The sequence below is a fragment of the Zymoseptoria tritici genome, chromosome 8, assembly GCF_000219625.1.
Source record: "Zymoseptoria tritici IPO323 chromosome 8, whole genome shotgun sequence".
Classification (NCBI taxonomy): Eukaryota; Fungi; Ascomycota; class Dothideomycetes; order Mycosphaerellales; family Mycosphaerellaceae; genus Zymoseptoria; species Zymoseptoria tritici.
This window is the reverse complement of record NC_018211.1, coordinates 1,526,045-1,545,098: the sequence shown is the minus strand read 5'-3', so window position 1 is coordinate 1,545,098 and position 19,054 is coordinate 1,526,045. Positions and strand designations below refer to the sequence as shown.

Below are 19,054 nucleotides of genomic sequence, written 5' to 3'. Positions count from 1 at the left end.
AAGAATTGAACTGTCTGTATCGTGTGAAACGTTGTTCAAAAGGTGCTCGCAAGAAGAAGATCATCGTTCCTGACGTACCGGATAGCTGAACCCTGCTCGAACTTTAAAAGGCTCCTTACTCAGCAATTTTTCGCAGATCCGATTTGATGGAGTCGCATCTTCGAGACTCTGATTGATCTCGTGTCAATTGAACAAACGAAAATCGAAATGGCGACAGACAACGGAGATCATGAAATGGCCGACGCAGCTGCGGGCGCGGAAGTGAACGGCGCAAGTGACGAGTTTGCGCACGAAAAGCAAAGGTTACGAATGGTACGGCTGTCACCTCAAGATCGCAAGCAGTACTGATCATTTGCAGCTACCCGGAGGAACAGACACCGCTGCATCTTTCGCATTCGAGAAGGAGGACCACACTCTCGGCAACGCGCTGCGATATATGATCATGAAGAAGTGAGTCGAAGCGACCTAGGATCTCTTGACTCAGCAAGCCGTACTGACCATCACTTTAAAGCCCCGATGTCGAGTTCTGCGGCTACTCAATTCCACATCCTTCAGAGGCAGTCATGAACTTGCGGATACAGACATGGGGTGAGTCGCTTCGATCGTCAAGTTTCGACACGAAGCTAACATCACTTTCAGACGGCGTGAATGTTATGGAAGTTCTTCGCAAAGGCCTCGACGACCTCTCAGACATGTGCGATGCTGTTGAGGAGAAGTTTACCACTGCGCGCGACGAGTTCAACGAGGCAAATCCAGACCGCGTGAGCAAGAGGTAATGAGTGCCGCATGGGTCTGCATTGGACCTGAACATGAAGGAAAAGCGCCGCATGACCAATGTCCGTCAAATCGAGTTGGGCATCCGGGCAGCCGCTGCATTGCGCCGCGCTGTGACAGTCTCGACTATGCTCTGTGTAGATTAGAGGCTTCTCTGGAGGGGCGATACGACGTGACTTTCTGGCGAAGCAGGGCGTATGGAGTATAATGGTGTTTTGGTGGATTTGATTGGCAGACAGAGCAGGTTCTACGGGTATGTTTGTACACCATGCTACAGTCTCAAGTACAGTAAAGCTCGCAAGTTTGAAGCACATCAATTCCGACCCTGCGAAGTTGCTGTCAGTCACATATTCTTCGACCTGAGCATGAATGAGTGAAGACCCACCTCGAGGAAACCCTGAATGAAGTTCTGCGGTAGCCTCGCCTTTGGCTCCTCCTCGGCGCGAAAGTACTTCAGCACATGATTGAGCTGTTTCCAGTAGTTGAGTGTCTCCTACACGACCGTCAGCACCGGAGTTTCAAATTGTCGTGCTGATTCCCCCAGTCAGTAGTATGTATCCTCGCTTACCTGAAATTCCGAGTGACTGTTGAACAGCAGCACATCCGTCGTCTTCAATTTCGAGACGTATCTATGCCGCTCGAATTCCTCCCGCATCTTCGTCCGGATCGCTGAGACTGGCATGTTGAGAGAGTACATTTGCTGGATCTCCGGGCCCTGTGTAATCATTCCTGTCAGCCGATTGTCCGTGTTCATCTCGCTTTCTCCTCCGCTTCCTCCTCTTTGCGCTTTCGTACACCTTTCGCCCTCCCTCTCCCTCGCTCTTTCAACTATTTAAAGCCTCGTCGCACGTGGAAGAACATACCGCCCTCAACCAGTCCCTGTAGCTGCTCAGAACTCGCGACTTCGCATCCGCCCAGTTGACGGCTGTTTGACACTTCAGATTAGCCGCTGCTCCATGTGGCTCGTATGCGAGAAGACGTACAGGATCGCGTCCTCTGCGCCAGGTATGTCGGATTGATCACCATCGTGACTGTGTTGCGAATGTTTTGTCGAGGCCTGATCGCAAGCAAGTGACGTGAAGTCCAATGGAAGCGGAGGTCGACATGCCGCCAAGACTTTCGGCTGTACGATCCGTAAAGAAGACGAGGTGGAAGCGAAGGGCTCGACGGTTTCTTGCGACTATATTGAACACATCGAAGTAAAGTGAAATTGTCAAAAAGAAGCACAGTGCATCTGAAAAGAGCACTTTCATTCTTTTGGTATCTATCAGAAAACGCCGCGAAACCACTTCTATCCCATCCAATGCAGTCGAGTGCTTGACGGAGCCCACGCATCCTATGATGCGGCATAATGGCACGGTAAGTCTACTCGTTGCTGTCCCAGTGCCGTCATCATGCATGCAGTTCATTCGTGTTGCCAGACCTAGTGAGTGTCCGAATTTAGACACCTCCAGCTGCCAACATCTTCTTCCTGAGGTGGCCCTTGTACTCGCCAATGCTGCCGTCCCACCGCGTGACGGTCTTGTTCTCGCACACCATGATGTCCTTTGCGATCTTGTCAAGTAGTCTATTTGCGAGTCAGTATTTGAAGCAAACACATTCAGGAGGATTCCGATCAGAACATACCTGAAGTCGTGGGAAACGACGACTACACCACCAGAGAAGGCGTTGATGGCATCAGCCAACGAGTCAATTGTGGGAATGTCCAGACCGTTGGTAGGCTCGTCCAGAAGCAACATGTTTGGTCCCTCGATAGCGAGCAGTGCGAACACGATACGGCTCTTCTGTCCTTCGGAAAGAGTGCCCATGACGGCAGTCTGAGACTCTCCAGAAAGACCGTACTTTCCGAGCTGTTGTCTCCAGTATTGGTAGTCTTGAGAGATGGCGGGGTACTTGTCGCGAACGAAGTCGAGGGCAGACTTGGTCAGGTCGAGCTGCTCAGCGGAGTGCTGGCTGTACATGCCGAGCTTCAAGTGGGTGTGTCGGGACACGGAGCCGGATGTGGGAGAGAGCTTGCCAGTGAAGATGCGGAGAAGAGTCGACTTGCCGACACCGTTGGGTCCGACGAGTGCGGTTCTGCTGTCCATGTCGACACCGAAGTCGAGGTGCTCGTAGAGGTTGTCCGAGGCTTTTCCAGAGTACGAGAAGGTGACGTTGTCCAGGGAGAGCACAGGTGGTGGGAGCTTCTCGACATCTGCGAAGCGGAAAGAGAAGACACGGTCCTGGTGCACTGGCTGAATGAAACCGTCTGCCTCCATCTTGTCGAGAATCTTCTGACGAGACTTTGCCTGACGCACCAAGTTGGCGTAGGTACCGGCCTTGGCGATGAACTCCTTGATATGCTTGATCTCGTCTTGCTGCTTCTCGTAGGCCTTTTGCTGGTTGACCTCGAGTTCGCTCCTGGTCTTGATGTATGAGTCGTAGTTACCACCAAAGTACATGATGGACTTCTCGCGCATGTCAATCATGGTTGTGCAGACACCGTTCAAGAAATCCATGGAGTGGGAAACCAAGATGAGTGTGCGGTCCCACTTCTTGAGGTACTCCTCCAGCCACACGCAGGCCTCCAAATCCAAATGGGCAGTGGGGTCATCGAGCAAGAGCAGCGATGGACGGACGAACAGGGCCTTTGCGAGAGCCACACGCATACGCCATCCACCGGACATGTCCTTCGTCTTCTTGTCCATTGTCTTCTTGTTGAAACCCAAACCAGTCAAGATAAGAGAAGCGCGGGTGTGGAAGGTAGACGGATCCATGCCATCGATACGCTCGTAGATATCCTCAAGCTTTGGGCTGTCCGGACCCTCGTCTTCGAGGATCTTCTCCGCAAGATCTTCCAATCTCTTCATCTCACTCTCGGCTTGGTTCACCACCCACTCGAGGGCGCCAGAATCGGATGGCTCGGCTCCCTCGTTGAGCAGGTAAATGTCGAGGTGGTCGGGGAAGGGAAATTCGCGCTTGTCGACGGCCTTGAGGAAAGTGGACTTTCCGCAGCCGTTCTCTCCGAGGAGACCATACCGACGCCCGTAGTTGACTTCAATGGTGGTGTCGTTGAAGAGGACTTTGCCGTGGAACACGAGCGAAGCTGATGTGATCTTGACGTCTCTGCTGGCTGGGAGTGATGCCAGAACACCAGTTGTGACACGGTCTGAAATACCATCGCGGTCCTCTTGCAGCTTCAATTGCGCGACCTTGTCGGCGAGCTTTTGTTCTCTGGCGGTGGGGAGGGCGTTGCCGTTCTCATCGAGTTCATCGTCTCCGTTGACAGAGGAAGCCTCCGAGCCGTTCTTGGACGCATTTTTCGAAGCGAGTCTGCTGGTGGTGGTCTTCTTGGGCTTCTCAGCACGCTTTGCCTCGCGGGCGGCCTTGGAAGCGGAAACCATGTTGAGGGTGTGATGTGTGGTGTGGTGTGGAAGGTCTCAGGTTTGGCGAAAAAGCGTCTTAAAGGTGGGGAGTGCGGGACAGAATTTCTCCTACGTTGGGCAGCGGAGGATTACGGCGGTGAGGGTTTCAGGCGGCGTATCCGCACGCGGAAAATGAAATTATTAGGCGAATGTTGCGAGTCCGCTGCGTGACAGTGATAAGTTGTATGTAGCAAAACTCACGGCGAGAGAGTATTCGTCCTTTGTCGGATTGCTCTTTTTTAGTGGCGGCTCCAAGGGCTCGCTCTTTCATCAACTCTTCGCCCGCTGGAGCCCGCTGGACCCTGACATCACTTGAACCGCGCTACCTTATTTTTGATCGCTCAACAGTGAAAATCAAAGAAGGAGCTGAGGTATGGTCTAACACATGTGATAGCAGGAGTGCATTTCGGTCTGGTAAGTTCTCGAGGAGAAACCTTACTGGGACGGCTGGTAGGACATGCATAATAATCGTGTAGGTCACATATGGAGCGCACGGCAAACAGGCGTACATGTAAGGTAGTAGCACATGCTAGATAGCGGTACTTGTACGTGGCGGGTCGTACTTTCACGCCGTGTAGGTAAAATGACATGGCGCGTTAATTGATCGAACAGGTAGGTAAGATTAGGATCGCCGTGGGTATCATAGGACTGGTAACCGTCTGCATCAGAGAGCACTGCCAGCTCACGGCCCTTTCAGAGCTCCAACTCCTCCACTTCCATGCCACACTCAACACAGCTCTTCTTTTGCATGCCGGTCTCTGGATCCTCAACAGACCTTCCCCATTCATGCTCGTGTCTACCATTCCCTATCGTATCTCCAAACTCCCCACCTCCGCCGCCTCGTGCTCGCTTGTATGCGTCCACTCTTGTCCTTTTCTTCAGCTCGTTCAACTTGTTCTTAAACTTCTTCTCTTTCCTATCCTTTGCTTCAGTCTTCCTCCTTTCGAACTCCTCATCCAGGGCTTCAGCACTTCCCCACTTCCTGTCCGAAAACGCATACTCCTCAATCTGATACCGGAGGTACAGCATCATGCTGTGCCAGTGAGCTTTGTGCGGGTTCGGCTTTTCTAGATGTGGCAGCAGCTCGGGATCCTTCAGCTCAGGATCCGTTAGGAGATAGTCCTCCCTGGCCTCGGACTTGGTGAGAAGCGAGTACTTATCAGGAAGCTTTTCCTTACAAGAATGGCATACTTGACAGTGGAATACTTCATCCCATGTCCAGTCTATCTCCAATGTGCCGCACTCTCGACACTTTTTCGCCGTGGCCTGATCGAAGACGGAGAGGCCAGGCTCGTACGGTCCGGCTTTCTGAGCACGTAATCGGCGTTGCAATTGCTGCTGCTCCCACTCTTTCAATGTCATGTTCGCGGGTTTGCCATCCTCCCCAGGCTGGTTCAACGTCTTGTTGTACGGGTCGTCTTCATGGGTCATGAAACCACCCTTGGTATCTGTCATCTTACTGAAGTCATACTCCACGAACTTCTGAAACTTCCTCGCCGCTCGAATGCCCGTATCTTGCACCTGCGCGAGGCCATTGTTGCTGCTCGGTAATTTCGACGGCGTGATGCGAGCGTCTCGACTCGTAGCGGGAACGTCGGATGTGCTTATGGTGGCATGTGCTCGTTTTTGACCTGCAGTCGGCGGGGCGGAAGTCCTACTCGCTGCTGCTCGTGCAGCGGCTGCGTCTTGCTGTGATCTTAAAGCTTTCGCTCTGAGTCGGCTCTCTTCCATGCGCCGAACTTGCTCTGGCGTGATGGGAACCCGAGCAGGCCCGTCTGCACGCCGCGGCGGCGTTGTATGTCTCGCATCGTCAGGCATGATCCGGTGTTATGTTGTAGACGAGTTCGTGAGCGTGGCAGGAAACCGCGAACAATGGGACCTGGATAGCCTGGGGCAGTGACCAGCCCACGCTAGCATCGGCGCTAGTAAAACTAGCAGACTAAGCGAAACTCAATGAACCCCGCCAACTGCAGCGGCCCTTGACGGAGCAGCAGTAAAAGATCCGTTGAGAGAAAGGCTTCAAATACTTGAGCGGCACAAAGTGCTTCATCCGCTCCACGGTGTCCCTCTAGAAACCTCGATACTCCCCGCCGCGGCCTGTGCCACGACCCTGCCCACGTGAGCCTCCTCCACGACCTTCTCCACCCCAGGCTCCCCGGCCACCGCCGTTCCATCCTCCACGCGCATCTCCATTCCAAGATGTACGCATATCTCCATGGCCGCCGCGTTGATCTCCTCGCCATCCTCCTCGTCCACCCCGATTGCCATCGAATCCACTGGGCCCGCCGTTCCAACCACCTCGTCCACGGCCATTGTCGACCGGCGCTCGACCTGCGGCCAAAGCTCGTGCACGCTCGATTGCAGAGTGTTTAGCTTCCGCAGGGTCGTCTTGTAGCCATGGAACGCCCTCATAGCCGATAGCTTCCTCTCGGAATTTCTTGCGGACGGCTTTGGCTTTCTCGCGCCCGTCGAGAGTGAAGCCCCAATAATTCCGAGTCGGTCGCTCGGGATCTTTCCAAACTTTGTTACCCAAAGGATCAATGTCGAGCACTTCGGCCGGATCCGTGAAGTCGTCGAAGACGTGGAGGATCTCTTTATGCAGCCACTTGACTTCTTTTTGAAGATCCTCGCTCGCTTCGTGGCCTATTTTACTGTGAGCAAAGTGGTGTGAAGTTTTGAGAGACAGCAGGACCCTGCGGACATACCTCCATTCCGAAGCTTGTAGCCACCAGCTGGGAGTCCGCCGGCTCGCAGTGGGAAGCCGCGTATGTTCTTCAAGTTCAGGCTGTTGGCCGCTGGAAGCTCGTGCCACGGCGCGTTCGGATCGTCTTTCACCCCATGCCGGATTGGTACAACCCACTTCGTAGCCTCGGCGCGATCTAGTCTGTCCTGTACGACTTTCTTCTCGTCTGCAACTTTGAGGTCGGCGATCACATCTTCTAGTGATCGGCCTTCGTCTTGAGTGAGGCTGACCAGGTCAGAGATCTCCTCGGAAGGGAAGATCTGTGTTTGCTCCCACTGGGCAGCGAGAGCCGCGAGCGGCTTCGAAGCATTATCTGCGTGTACGATGCCGTGGCAAGCGGCAAGCTTGAACAGGCGAATGGCATGATTCCTGAGAAGGTCGAGTCTTTGCGACAGATCCGTATGGGAGATTGCAGCAGGCAATGCGCCTCGCTTCTGCCAGCCATGAACAGTAACGAGTACAGCGTGCACGATGTATAAGATGTGCATACGTTGGGCGGCCGATGGCGGCGGCTGCATCATAATACCATCGCGGACATCCAATCCTTCGTGCCAATCGTATCCCGTCGGTTCGGACAGCTTCTTTGTGTTGGCTGGACGGGGTGCAAGCAGCTTGCTCATATTCTCCAGGTAGTTCAACAGTATTGCGGTCTTGCTCTCTGCAGGGAGGACGTATCTTATGATGCTACGCTTGCATAGCTATGGAGGGAGTCTCGAGTAAGTAGACCATTCTTGTAGAGCACCGAGAGTAATGAGATCCGCTACAAACCTGGACATTCTTGATGGAGCATATGTTGAATGTTTTATTCAATAGCCTGACGAACGCCCTGCCCTCGGCATTGTTCAGGTGAGGATGCAGGGCGCCGACGAGACGAACGCCCGCGATGCGAGCGTTTACTGCCTCTGAATTGTTCTGCATGGTAGCATACTCTGACGGACGGATCGATGTGGTGTTGTGTAAGGACGAAGGAATCGGATCGATGCCGGTTCAGCAGGGGAATCTGCACGTTCGGACCGTTCCTCTCAGTAGCGTCCGCTGTCAGACCCTGGCGATCTCTCTTTTAGGGGTCCAGCTACGCAACTGGCTCTTGTGAGGTGAGCTCGAGTTTGAGTGAAGTCGGTCAGCTCCTTCCCTTCAACCTCTCTCGAACACACAACGGAGTCATCTTCGATACCCAATGGCACGTGGCTGAGAGACAGTGGAGAAATAGATCAGTCCATCAACCTCAGGAGGAAACAACGCCAGATTCTGAGCAAACATGCCTGGATCCTCACCACACATCTTCTCGCGGACACCTCGACCATTTCGGTGAACTTCTGACTTGGTCTCTGCCGCGGAACAAACCTCGCGATGGGCGCCTCAGAGAGCAAGCTCGCTTTCAAACAAAGTATATTTCAACTCTCTGGCCACGACGAGATCCATCCCGAAGATGCACTGTGGTCCCAGTTCTATACCCTGCCTGAATGCGCCGACGATGTCTTCTCGCTCTGGTCCCCGAACGATCTAGGCAACCTGACACTCAGCCATGGTGACAGCCGGCCACAAGGCGACGCACAGGTGGAACCTAGGAAGAACCTCGAGACGCTCATATACACTATTGTCGCGCGACTGCGGTTACTGCAGACCACCATCGTCCATCCCGGCGCGCCCGTGAACACGAGCACGGAGATTGCCAATTGTATGCGTATCTTGACACGACTATTCCCGTTCATATACGAAGCACAACACCTCAAGGAATGGCAAGACCGCTTCTTTTGGCAGCCGCGAAAGCCGACGTATTTCTGGGACAAGAAGAAGGATCGGCCAGGTCGATTGTTCGATGGTCTGGAGCCGGAGAAAGAGTATGGAATGGAAGACTTTGATACCGAGATCGGGCCTCCACTGGGAGAAACACTGTTGGATCTCGTCGTGAAGTACATGTTCTTTGCAGGCTACTGCATACCACAACGGCTGGACGAGAAGGGAGCACCGGATCTGGAGATCTCTATTAGAGTATGGCAGACCGGTATTGGTAGCAACAAGAGCCTGAATTGTTCCAAGGAGAATGAGAAATTTCAGCAGGAGACTGTGCGGCTTCTACTGGCAATCATGAGCAAGACCATGTATATGCAGCCCAGTAAGATTTCAACGATGCCGACACATTCATCGCAAGCTGACATTGAAGCAGATGAGGTAGCTACTGCCGACGTCAAAGCACTCACATACATGACAACCAAGTTGGAGAAGAGAGTCGTCAACGGCATCCTTTGCTCGCTATTGAACACCGTATGCTTGACCACAAAGACGATCGTCGAGAAGTTATGTTACTGAATACTGATTCTCTCAGGTACTGAAATACAACCCAAACTTGTGGAGCATGCCGCTGGACATAGCCACAGGAGCTGGTGATTCGAAGAAGCTTCTGGTCACAAACTGTCTCCAGCTCGTCCTTGTGCTCGCCATCTATGGACCTCCGATCGGGGTCTCTCCCTTGAAGAACCAGTTCCGACAGTCGATGAGCAGCCTGTACCGCCCAGACGACTTCCAATTCATCCAGACAGGAATGAGTACCGTCCTTGCGCAACCCGTAAGCATAAATCGCTTTCCTTGGCGAGCTAAGCTGACCCATCGTAGGTCTCATCAATAGGGAACTTCACATACAACCTTGGCAAGGACAAAGCCCTGCCTTGGGCGCCTGAAATGATCAGTCTCCTTTGGGAGCTCCTGCAATGCAATCGACGATTCCGTCGGTATCTGGTGGAGACCGGCTGCGCTCTCGACTACGTCGTCTTGATTCTCTACTATGCACTGGACTCCAAAGACGACCCTTCGAAGCATGGTATCCTGCGAATGTGCGTCTTCGTATTGCAAACACTCAGCGCAGAAGGGCTCTTCGCAGAGAAGTTGAATACGGCGTTCAGATATCCAGAGACTCTGCCTGCCATTCTGAGACTGCCCAATTTCCATGGATCATACGCGGACTTTTTGATTTGTGTATGTCCATATGATTCCGCACATCTACATCTACTAATGGAATATACAGTCGATCCACACCATTTTCACCACCACAAAAGGCCGCCTTGAGTCCGTGTACCCTGCACTCTTGATCATCATCAAGAACATTGCACCACACCAAAAGAACCTCGCAAGAGCAACGAGCTCCAAACTGATGAGCTTATTTGAGATGCTCGCCTCGCCAGCATTTCTGCTCGCAAACGACTCCAACAACGCGTTGCTGATCAGCTTACTCGAGGCTTGTAATTTGATCCTGGAGAACCACTACGAAGGTCAGTATTTTTGTCACTTCACGAGGACGGCATGTGCAGCAACGACGGCAGGACAAGATTCGCAGGGACCTCGCAATGTCGTCTGTGACAGAATCGAGGGGACATGAACGGAGCTTCTGATACCCTCTGCCCAGCTCTTGCCTTTGCGTATAGCCCTACATGGGGCCCGTACACCGAACAACGCTAATCAATGTCATGAGTACAGAGAATCCACGATTTGTGGAGGTCATAATTGGCAGTCGGAAACGTTTCAGAGCATTGCAGGTCTTCACGATCGACGGCGCGCTGGCCGAATTGGACCGACAAGGACAGGAACGGAAAGATCACGGGAGTGGGATGCGAAGTCCATCACAGACGACTTCCTTCGACAGCGCGCGTGACGTCTCATCTCTCAGGTTTTCGACCCTTAGCAACGTGCCCGAGGACACGGATAGATTCGCCATAGGTGATGATGACGATGATGAAGCAGATCCGTCGTCACCATCATCCTCCCGCGCAGGACGAACATCGGATTCACCCACACGAATCAGTGAGAAAGCTCGAGGGAAGAAGCCCGCCGTATCTCTGGGAACCACCTCGCGCAACGCATCTGCTTCGAGTCTGCCGTCGTTGTCCTACGCACCGAATACTTCTAACACTTTCCGGCCATCTCCAGAATGGCTCGAAGCTTGGACATCGCGGCTTCCGCTCGAGCCCATCTTGAAGACAATCGAGCATGCCGAGAACAAGCAGAAGAATAAGAGCAGCAATACAAGTGGCAAAGAAAGGGCCCTTGACGCGACACTGTTCAGTAAACCTGCCACTGATGGCAGCGGTGAGCAGACAGGAGGTACGTTCCGGTGTGATCGATGAGACGAATGGGCCACACTGACCATACTACACCAGACGAAAAGCCAAAGACTGCACACGGCGCCAGTTTCCAATGGACGGCGTTCGCAATCGGGTGGTACAATGCCCTCATCTGGAGTCGAATCTATCTTCAAGAAGTAGAGGCCTTTCAGGGCTCCGGTGGGCTGTACAGCAGTACGAATGTTGTGCTGTTCAAGAGGAGCACAGGTAGCCAGGAGATCTCGCTCCGAAGCCCGAAGGGCGCGATCGATGCGGTCGGCAATTCACTGGCGCAGCGGATCAGCAGTATTAGTATGAAGTGAGGCGGCGGAGGAATGCCGTCGTAAGCCTCGTGGGAGGGCACATCAGGGCACATCTGAGTACCATGCCCTATGGCCTTAATCTAATGCGGAGAGGACGGAGAGTCAGCCGACTACATCTATGCTTGCAATTCGCATTTGCAACAGTCTGTAGCCTCAACATCACCTAAATCCAGACTCCTGTTGCAAAGCGACCTTTACAGAACACCTCCTCAACAAGCCGAGAATCATTCCATGCGTATCCTGCTTCAACCAACCCATCGCCTTGCGCTCTTGAACATCCGCGTCCAAGGTCCATATTCGCCCCACTCCTTTGCCTGTTCACGCGGAATATAGCTCGCAACGTCCTTGAGAATGGTGCGCTCAGGATGCGGCATCATCGCCAGGACTCTTCCGTCAGGTGTCCTCACGGCGGTGATACCCATTGGGCTACCGTTGGGGTTGTACGGGAAGCGTTCGGTAGTCTTGAGGTAGTTGTCAACATAGCGCATCGAGACCAAGCCTTGATCGATAAGCGATTGCGGCGATGACTGGCCCGTAGCGGAGAAGTTGGCGCGACCTTCGCCGTGGGCCGTGACGATGGGCAGGTAGCTACCTTCCATGCCGTGGAGGAACACACTTGGAGGCTGCGAGGGTGTGTTGGCGACTTCGACCATGCACACGCGGGCTTCGTATTGCTCGCTGGCGTTGCGCTCAAACGTGGGCCACGTCTCAGCACCAGGGATGATCTCCGTGAGGCGAGAGAGGAATTGGCATCCGTTGCAGACTCCGAGTGCAAAGGTGTCTTTGCGTTCAAAGAACGCTTTGAACTCGTTCTTCGTGTTCTCGTGCAGCAGAACACTCTTTGCCCAGCCTTGACCGGCTCCGAGCACGTCACCGTAGCTGAACCCGCCGCACGCGGCCAGACCGACGCAGGAAGCGAGCGAGAAGCGTCCAGATAGGATGTCAGTCATGTGAACGTCAATCGGAGTAAAGCCTGCGACGGAGAACGCGAATGCCATTTCCGCTTGACCGTTGACACCTTGCTCACGGAGAATCGCGACTCTCGGCTTCGCTCTGATTTGGGATGTGAGAGTCGTTGACCATGGCAGAATGTTCTCCTCGGGCTTGAAGGTAAGCTTGAACCGTAAGCCCGGATCTTGGTCGTCTTCAATGTTTTTCTTTTCAGCATCGGCGCAGTCAGGATTGTCTCTCAACTTTTGCATGGCCCAAGATGTATGTGCCCATTTCTGTTGCAACTCTTTCCGTGAAGCGCGGTAGACGCAATCTGCACCATAGTACATGGCAACGTCTTGGCGAGGCGCCTTCGGTACAGTGGCGATGGTGATCGGCTTCATTGGCGCGAAGACTCCACGGAAGACATTCTCATGTTTCTTGCGGATCTGGAAGACGGCGCCAAGTTCTTCGTTGAACAACGTCTCGATCAGGTCCTTCGGCCTGCCCGATGTCACAATCCGGTCAAGCATCACATCAAGACCACAGCGTCCAGCAAACATCATCTCCGCCAAGGTCGTGAACAGTCCACCATCTGATCGGTCGTGGTAAGCAAGTACGATGTCGGACTCGTGGAGTTGCTCCACAGCATGGAAGAAGTCCTTGATATCATCCACATCATGAACATCAGGAGCGACATCACCAACTTGGCTGAAGCACTGTGCAAGCGCTGATCCGCCCATCGCCTTCTTGCCACCAGCCAGGTCAACGAACATGAGCAGAGTCTCGCCCACATCTTCAGGTCTCCTGAGTGCTGGGGTCCAGGTACTGCTAAGGTCGTTGACTGGCGCAAATGCAGAGATGACGAGTGATAACGGTGCAGTGACCTCTTTGCCCTCCCACTTCGTCTTCATTGACATGGAGTCTTTGCCAACTGGGATTGAGATGCCCAGCTCGGGACAAAGCTGCATGCCGATGGCTTCGACAGCCTCGTACAGCGCAGCACCCTCACCAGGGTGACCACTGGCAGCCATCCAATTCGCCGAGAGTCGGACTTTGCTGAGTCTATTGGGGATACTGGCAGCGGCAATGTTAAGGAGTGACTCTGCCACTGCCATCCGTGCAGATGCAGCAGGCGAAATGAGAGCCAACGTAGGCTTCTCGCCCATAGCCATGGCTTCTCCCGTGGTGATGCCAGGAGTAAGGGACGTTGCGGTGACCGAAACATCAGCGACGGGAGTTTGCCAAGGGCCAACCATCTGATCTCTGACTGTCAGTCCGCCGACAGTGCGATCTGCAATCGTGATGAGGAACGACTTTGAGCCCACAGCTGGAAGCGCCAATACACGATCGATGGGATGGTTGAGGACCTCGCCAGGAGCAATGTCCGGTAAATATTTGGAGAGCGAGCTGTCGAAGCTCGGGATGCGAAGCTTCCGCGAGTCGACCGTTCGGTGCATCTTGGGAGGCTTGCCAAAGAGAATGCCCATTGGAAGGTCGATTGGCTTGGGCTCGTCTTGAGAGTCTCGGTCCATCAATACCAGGCGCTTTTCTTGTACAGCTTGACCGACAACCGAGTAGCCACAACGTTCACGCTTCGCGATCTTTGTGAACACATCCAGCTTGTCCGGCGCGACAGCCATCACGTACCGTTCTTGGGCCTCACAACACCAAATCTGAAGTGGGCTCAAGCTCGGATCGGCATTGTCGATTTCTCGCAGCTCAAAACGCGCACCAAACCCTGCGTCTTCGACCAACTCTGGAAGAGCATTGGAGAGACCTCCAGCTCCCACATCGTGAATGAGCTGGATTGGACTTTCTGATCCAAGTGATGTGCATGTATTGATGACCTCTTGTGCTCGTCTCTGCACTTCGGCGTTTCCACGCTGGACACTGGCAAAGTCAAGATCAACGCTGCCTTCTCCGGACTGAATACTGGACGCTGCGCCACCACCCAATCCAATGAGCATTGCCGGGCCTCCAAGAACAATCAAGTGAGCGCCAGTACTGACAAGCCCCTTGGTCTTCAGTGCGTGCTCCGGTCGAACAGTACCAACACCTCCAGCAATCATGATCGGCTTATGGTATCCCCTTACCTCAGTCTTGTTCTCGTCCACGGGCACATTCATCGAAAGAGTCCTGAAATACCCGGTCGTGCATGGTCTGCCGAACTCGTTGTTGAAGGCTGCACTTCCGATTGGAGCTTCGAGCATGATGTCGAGACTGCTCGCGAGATGAGCAGGCTTACCAATATCCAATTCCCATGGCTGCTCGTATCCCGGGATCAACAGGTCGGATACGCTGAAGCCAGCGAGGCCGGACTTTGGCTTTGAACCTCTGCCGACTGCGCCTTCATCTCTGATTTCACCACCTGATCCTGTAGCGGCTCCAGGATATGGTGAGACCGCAGTCGGGTGGTTGTGAGTCTCCACTTTCGCCAGGTAGTGCACATCCTCCTTGATCTGCTTCCACTCGCCAGAAGAATGATCTGGCGCCCAGTGGCCTCCCGCATTACCCTGCAGAACGGCCGCGTTATCGCTGTATGCCGATATGACATGCTGTGGGTGCAAATTGTGCGTGTTTCGAATCATGGAGAACAAGCTACGAGATTTGTCCTTTCCATCGATCGTCCAGTTGGCGTTGAACTGCTTGTGTCTGCAGTGCTCGGAGTTGACCTGCGCGAACATGAACAGTTCGACGTCGGTCGGATCACGTTTGAGCTGGTTGGTGTAGGCATCGATCAAGTAGTCCATCTCAGATCCGTCGAGAGCAAGTCCAAGGGTCTTGTTCGCGTCTTCAAGCGCGGCTCTCGGTCCTGCAGGGTTCTGCAGCAGCTGGACTCTCTGCAACGGGGCTGGCGGAAGTTGTGCGAACATGGCATCCAGATCTGGCGACTGCGTGCCGATGCTTTCCGTCATGCGATCGTAGAGGGAGTCCGGACTCGGGATTGATCCATCCTTGGAGATCTCGTCGAATCGCGCAACGAAGACGAGACCTCTTTCAACGCGCTTGACCACATCTTCGAGTCCACAGACATGTGCAATACTAGTAGCCTTGGAACTCCAGGGTGATATTGAGCCTGCTCGCGGCGTGACAAAGAAGACTTGGATGCGTGCGTCTTCGGGCAAATGGCCGTGGATTACTGCCTTAAGTAAAGCGCCGTACAGCTTGTTGTTCGGATCAGGATAGCTTCCATATTCAAGTAGCTGGTCCAGCACGGAGATCTGATCTGCCCGAAGTTCCTCATGAGACGCAACGTAGTGCACCCATATCGACTGCAACTCCTTAGCTCCGATGGCGGCTGCGATTCGTTTGAGACGGAATTCGGAGAATGCAGACGAACCGGGGAAGGCTCGGTATGCCATTTCAGTCTCCTGCATCTTGAAGCCGCTCTTTCGACTGGCTGTGATCTTCGTGAGGACGACCGCACGTGAAGGACAAAGTGATTCGCATATCAACGCTTGGTCGTGGTAGCAATTTTTGAGACTTAGTCATACGGATTGGGGCTAGCGCGGCGGAATTGCCGACATCCATGGATGGTTTCAATGAGCATGGGGTATCACGATGTTGCTGGAGCACAAATAGAAGCGGCGTGGAGTTTTTGCGCCGGAAAGAATTGGTAGTATGCGATTTCGTTAAAACTCGGCTTCTTCAAACGCCCTTCGTCCTGCTCTTAGGCGCCCGTAAACTCAGGTTTGCTCCCCATGATTACGGACGAAAAGTATACATTCCCTTTTCCTTGAGCCCCGGAGCTGCATCCTCGCTCTCTATCGACTCTTGCCGCTTTCGCTCCTCGATCTGCTGCCGGAGACTGCCGAAGACGGCGCTGCCGACGTGGAAGAGGACCCGTCGGTATGTCGACTTTTGCTGCTGTGCGAACGCTTCTAGTAGACACGCCAAATCCAATCAGAATAGCCCACAATACAATAGCATCTCGAAACGAGATGATAGAATGGAAGACCGGGACTAAAGTTCGCTATGGGGACATGCTGGGATCGTGAAGCGGATATACAAAGGAGAATTGGGCTTGGCCGAAAGGCAGGTGTAGTGAGATGAGTGTGAGAGCATGCTCAAGTATCTCATCCACGTACCGTCTGCCTGTCAGCTCTCCTGTCGTCCTGTAAGCGTAACCGCTCCATGGATATGGGATCGCCTTCGCCTTCGCGTACGGGACTCTTCGAGCCAGTCCCGTACCCTTGTGGAGGTCGTACCGCTGGTGAGTGACCATTCGCTTTCATCTGTTCAGCGAGCTGAGTCAGGCGGTCCCATTTGGCCTGTCGATTCGCCTTGACCGCTTCGGCATTGTTCTGCTGCTCCGTGTAATCGTGCGAGCATTCGTCGAAGAGCTGTGGATTGACTTCCATGAAAAGCTTCATCGCATTGTACACCATGCCGTGGATGGTCCTGCGCGGCTGTTAGTACGGGCTCAGGTTTGCGACACGATTCAACCTACCGATTCCAGTGTCCTTTCGAGTTCTCGTACAGCGGCGCAAACATGATGGGCAGGATCACGTCCACGTTATCGCTGACAAGATTGCAGAAGTACTCGTTATTCCAAAAGTACAGTGCGCGCTCAGCGACCTATCATCCATCAGTAACACAATCGTTCGTAGAATCCCATACACCAGACATACCTGAAAGTGCGGGCTTGCGACGCTTTTCGCAAGCTGGTTGAAGAGTGGCTCTTGGACTTTGGCGAATTCTGCGGGATCCATGACCTCGAAAATATCTTCCACTTCGTTCAAGAACATGACCTCCTTGGTGCTGTTCACCTTCGGCCAATAGCGCAAGAGGCCGAGCACGACCTCTTCGGTGAGGGCAGCGTCCTTTTCAAGAAACTGCACGATGCAGTATGCCAGCTGAGGGTGGTACATGCTCAGACTCTTCACCTTGTGCAGAGGGATGAGAACTCTGGTCAAGAACAGCTTGTGTTCTTCCTTCAGTGGCAGCGCGAAACCGTTGATGATTGAGCCCAGGATCTCCAGAAGCTCCGCAATCCCGTTGAATCTCTCCGTCTCGTATACGAATTGGAAGAACACGTTGTTGATGCTTCTGCGAATGTAGGATCGCAAGTTGAGGAATTTGCCGTATATCCTGTGTAGCGTGGTCTTGAGGAAGTCTCTTTCTCTGGGGTCTTCGGAGTCGAACAGCTCAAGCAGTTGTAATACAAAGCCGTGGTCAATGTACTGTTTGGCGTAATTCGTGTTGAAGTCCTGGCTCTCGATGAAACGCAAGAAGAACTCGTACACGACTTGTATGTGCGGCCAAGCAACCTCCAGAACGGGCTCATCCTCTTCCGGATCAAATGCCTCGCCCTGCGGATTCATGGGCGGTGGGATGGGCCGGAACAGGTTCTTTGCGAACATTTCGACCACGCGCGGGTACATTGGCTCCGAGATGACTTGACGATTCTGCGCGACATAGTCCAACAGCTCATGCAATGCGAGTCGTTTGATCTCCTTGCTCTTCATGTCCCCAGACGCGTCATTGAAATCGAATATAATGTTGCACTGATCCAGCTTTTGCATGAACAGCTCCTGTCTCCTGTTCGGCGGCACCTCATGAAAGCCAGGAAGCTTCTCCAGTTCGCGCTGTCTTTGATCTGAAATGTCGAAGCGGGACGAATGCTGTCGTTTCGGAGTTCGAATTCCCTCGGGCACCGTGTCTTTCGGGGTGGCCTGTAGTCTATCGAACAGTAAGCTCTTTGAACCAGCTTTTGGTGGCGCGAGATCGTGTGGCATAGTTTCGGCGGCGCCTGGAGGCGGGACATGCTATGAGTCGGTCAGTTCTGGTACCAAGATTGCAAGGATTGTGGTGTACTCACGGGAGCGCTCGGAGAGATCACCACACTGGGAGCGAGTGGGTTGTTCTGCCGGCCTGGAGTGGATGGACCACCTTGTTGTCCTTGTCCAGGCATTGCACTGATTGCTCCATGTTGCGCGAACAGACTCGGGTTTTGAGCATTGGCCTGCGACTGGCCAGGAACCGGAGCGCCCGGATGAGACTGGTTCGGAGCATCGGCCGGCAGAGGCTTGTTTCGTGGGTCGACAAGATTGCTGGTGGATGAGGTCGGAGTAGCATGCGCGGAGCCAGCAGGTGATTGCGTTGTTCCGTTATGAGGCGATGCCGTGCCCGAGGTGGAGTCCTTCTTCTTCGCGAGCTTGTTACCCTCTCGATCTTTCGCCCGCGAGAGCTGGCTCTATGAGATCCGACCATTAGAATATGTGTGCGCTCTCAGTTCTCATTTTCCACTTACCACGCGCTGACGGAAGCCCTTCATGGCGAATCTCGTCCAATGGGACGTCGATCAAGGGCAACCCAATGCGGAGCAGCAAGGAAGGGGCCCAGCCCTGCAGCCGTCCACGCCGTGAGGGACGATGGAACGCACGACTCGAGGTGACGTTGGAGAAGGACGACGAAGAGAGCGACGGCGCTGCGACACGCGAGGTCCGGTGGCGGTGATGGACAAGAGTTCGCGGGAGGTGTTGTTGTCTGTCGGGGTCGATGCCAAGAGGGCGGAGGTGTGATGTCGTGGTGTGGTGATCGTCCAATTACAGCGAGTCAGGTATGTTCAAATCGCGCTGAAGATGCTCTGCTGCAGCGAGCCCGTCTGCAGTCGCGCAGATACCTTGGATCTGGAGTTGACGTTGAGTAGGCGGAAGGCACCTCGGAGCAGCAGTGCTTGTGCTTGGTCCTTCGAGAGTCTGGACGACTGGGACGGTGGAAGAGGGGTCCGTTCATCTCAATACCACGTGACAATTCGATCTCTTGAGATAAATTCGTGGT

The 19,054-nt window shown here is 53.8% G+C and overlaps 7 protein-coding genes across 7 annotated transcripts; 2 read left to right on the top strand and 5 right to left on the bottom strand.

Moving 5' to 3' along the window:
- Positions 1-358: 358 nt before the first annotated feature.
- On the top strand, positions 359-776 carry MYCGRDRAFT_45952 (uncharacterized protein; the record flags this gene model as incomplete). Its single annotated transcript, XM_003850256.1, has 3 exons — positions 359-450; positions 512-588; positions 640-776. Coding segments are annotated over 3 exons (306 nt in total), but the record flags the coding sequence as incomplete, so codon positions are not given.
- Positions 777-975: 199 nt separating this feature from the next.
- MYCGRDRAFT_105540 (uncharacterized protein) lies at positions 976-1,809 on the bottom strand (the record flags this gene model as incomplete). The annotated part of the gene is made up of 5 exons (XM_003850058.1): positions 976-1,099; positions 1,160-1,267; positions 1,343-1,489; positions 1,638-1,699; positions 1,758-1,809. 5 exons carry the CDS (start codon positions 1,798-1,800, stop codon positions 1,088-1,090), a joined length of 372 nt encoding a protein of 123 aa, XP_003850106.1.
- Positions 1,810-2,005: 196 nt separating this feature from the next.
- Positions 2,006-4,388, bottom strand: MYCGRDRAFT_61825 (ATP-binding cassette family ATPase; the record flags this gene model as incomplete). The annotated part of the gene is made up of 2 exons (XM_003850057.1): positions 2,006-2,341; positions 2,401-4,388. 2 exons carry the CDS (start codon positions 4,155-4,157, stop codon positions 2,215-2,217), a joined length of 1,884 nt encoding a protein of 627 aa, XP_003850105.1.
- A 901-nt stretch (positions 4,389-5,289) lies between these two features.
- MYCGRDRAFT_105537 (uncharacterized protein) lies at positions 5,290-6,010 on the bottom strand (the record flags this gene model as incomplete). The annotated part of the gene is made up of 1 exon (XM_003850056.1): positions 5,290-6,010. A coding segment is annotated over one exon (705 nt), but the record flags the coding sequence as incomplete, so codon positions are not given.
- A 2,261-nt stretch (positions 6,011-8,271) lies between these two features.
- Positions 8,272-11,522, top strand: MYCGRDRAFT_101041 (uncharacterized protein; the record flags this gene model as incomplete). Its single annotated transcript, XM_003850257.1, has 7 exons — positions 8,272-9,037; positions 9,089-9,186; positions 9,248-9,487; positions 9,535-9,894; positions 9,944-10,187; positions 10,393-11,016; positions 11,073-11,522. 7 exons carry the CDS (start codon positions 8,272-8,274, stop codon positions 11,336-11,338), a joined length of 2,598 nt encoding a protein of 865 aa, XP_003850305.1.
- A 12-nt stretch (positions 11,523-11,534) lies between these two features.
- Positions 11,535-15,648, bottom strand: MYCGRDRAFT_61816 (phosphoribosylformylglycinamidine synthase; the record flags this gene model as incomplete). The annotated part of the gene is made up of 1 exon (XM_003850055.1): positions 11,535-15,648. The coding sequence occupies one exon, from the start codon at positions 15,646-15,648 to the stop codon at positions 11,584-11,586; it is 4,065 nt and encodes a 1,354-aa protein (XP_003850103.1).
- Positions 15,649-15,867: 219 nt separating this feature from the next.
- On the bottom strand, positions 15,868-18,930 carry PP2Aregb2 (protein phosphatase 2A regulatory beta sub-unit 2; the record flags this gene model as incomplete). Its single annotated transcript, XM_003850054.1, has 6 exons — positions 15,868-16,152; positions 16,360-16,672; positions 16,722-16,849; positions 16,903-18,039; positions 18,093-18,467; positions 18,525-18,930. The coding sequence occupies 6 exons, from the start codon at positions 18,546-18,548 to the stop codon at positions 16,036-16,038; spliced, it is 2,094 nt and encodes a 697-aa protein (XP_003850102.1).
- Positions 18,931-19,054: the final 124 nt, after the last annotated feature.